Source organism: Myotis davidii, unplaced genomic scaffold (genome assembly GCF_000327345.1).
Source record: "Myotis davidii unplaced genomic scaffold, ASM32734v1 scaffold807, whole genome shotgun sequence".
Classification (NCBI taxonomy): Eukaryota; Metazoa; Chordata; class Mammalia; order Chiroptera; family Vespertilionidae; genus Myotis; species Myotis davidii.
The window spans coordinates 905,312-906,107 of NW_006298272.1; the positions used below are offsets into that span (position 1 = coordinate 905,312).

Consider the following 796-nt stretch of genomic DNA (forward strand, 5'->3'; position numbering starts at 1 on the left):
GGGCCGTGTTCCCGCTGAAGACGCCGAGCTGGGCCGCGCTCTGGTCCGGGCCGTCCCTGCGGGGAGAGTGCAGCCGCTGGAGGGAGGTCCGGGGGCTCCCAGGAGCCTCCCTGCTCCTCTGTCAGGTGGGCGCTGCTGTGGACACGCCTGGAGGCGCCCGCTGACCCCCTGCACCCCGCTGGCCTTCCCGGGGAGTGGGAGCGACATGGCCCGCATTCCAGGACCCACAATGCCAGGTACCACCCTCCTTCCAGAACCCCCACTTTCAGCCTTAAACCCAACGGCGTCTCCGTGATTCTGGGGGAGGTTTATGGAGGTCTTGCTACTGAATTGATATGATTTTAAAACACGGAATAAAATATTAGCATCTACGGGAAACTGTGGTTCTGGGAGCATCCCTGTCTCATGACGAGAGGAGCCTACCAGCTTTTCTGTAAGAAACAGATTACACTCAGTCGGTAAAGCAAATGGCCTCCGCTACGCCCTGAGTGAGAGCAATCCTGGGTCATGCACCACACAGCACGCTCAGGCAGGTCACCTGAGGTCCTTCTCCACTTGTCCACCTTTCCTCAGGGACAACCACATCCTCACGCTCCTCCTCAGCTGGGGGTCTGGGTCTCAGGGACATGGGAGGGGTCACGGGGGTGACTGGGACGTCACAGGGTGTCTGGGGGGGTCACAGTGGTGTCTGGGACGTCAAATGGGGTGTCTGGGGGGTCACAAGGGTGTCTGGGGGATCACAGGGGTGTCTGGGGGGTCACAGGGGTGTCTGGGAGGACACAGGGGGGCATGGGAG

The 796-nt window shown here is 61.4% G+C and overlaps 1 protein-coding gene across 1 annotated transcript in view; it reads right to left on the reverse strand.

Annotated features, from left to right (window-relative positions):
* CSMD1 (CUB and Sushi multiple domains 1) overlaps positions 1 to 796 on the reverse strand; it is a 710,708-nt gene that overhangs the window by 56,435 nt on the left and 653,477 nt on the right. The window contains exon 44 of the mRNA XM_015570591.1: positions 5 to 56. Coding sequence (XP_015426077.1) covers positions 5 to 56 — 52 coding nt within the window. The remainder of the gene's footprint in view (positions 1 to 4; positions 57 to 796) is intronic.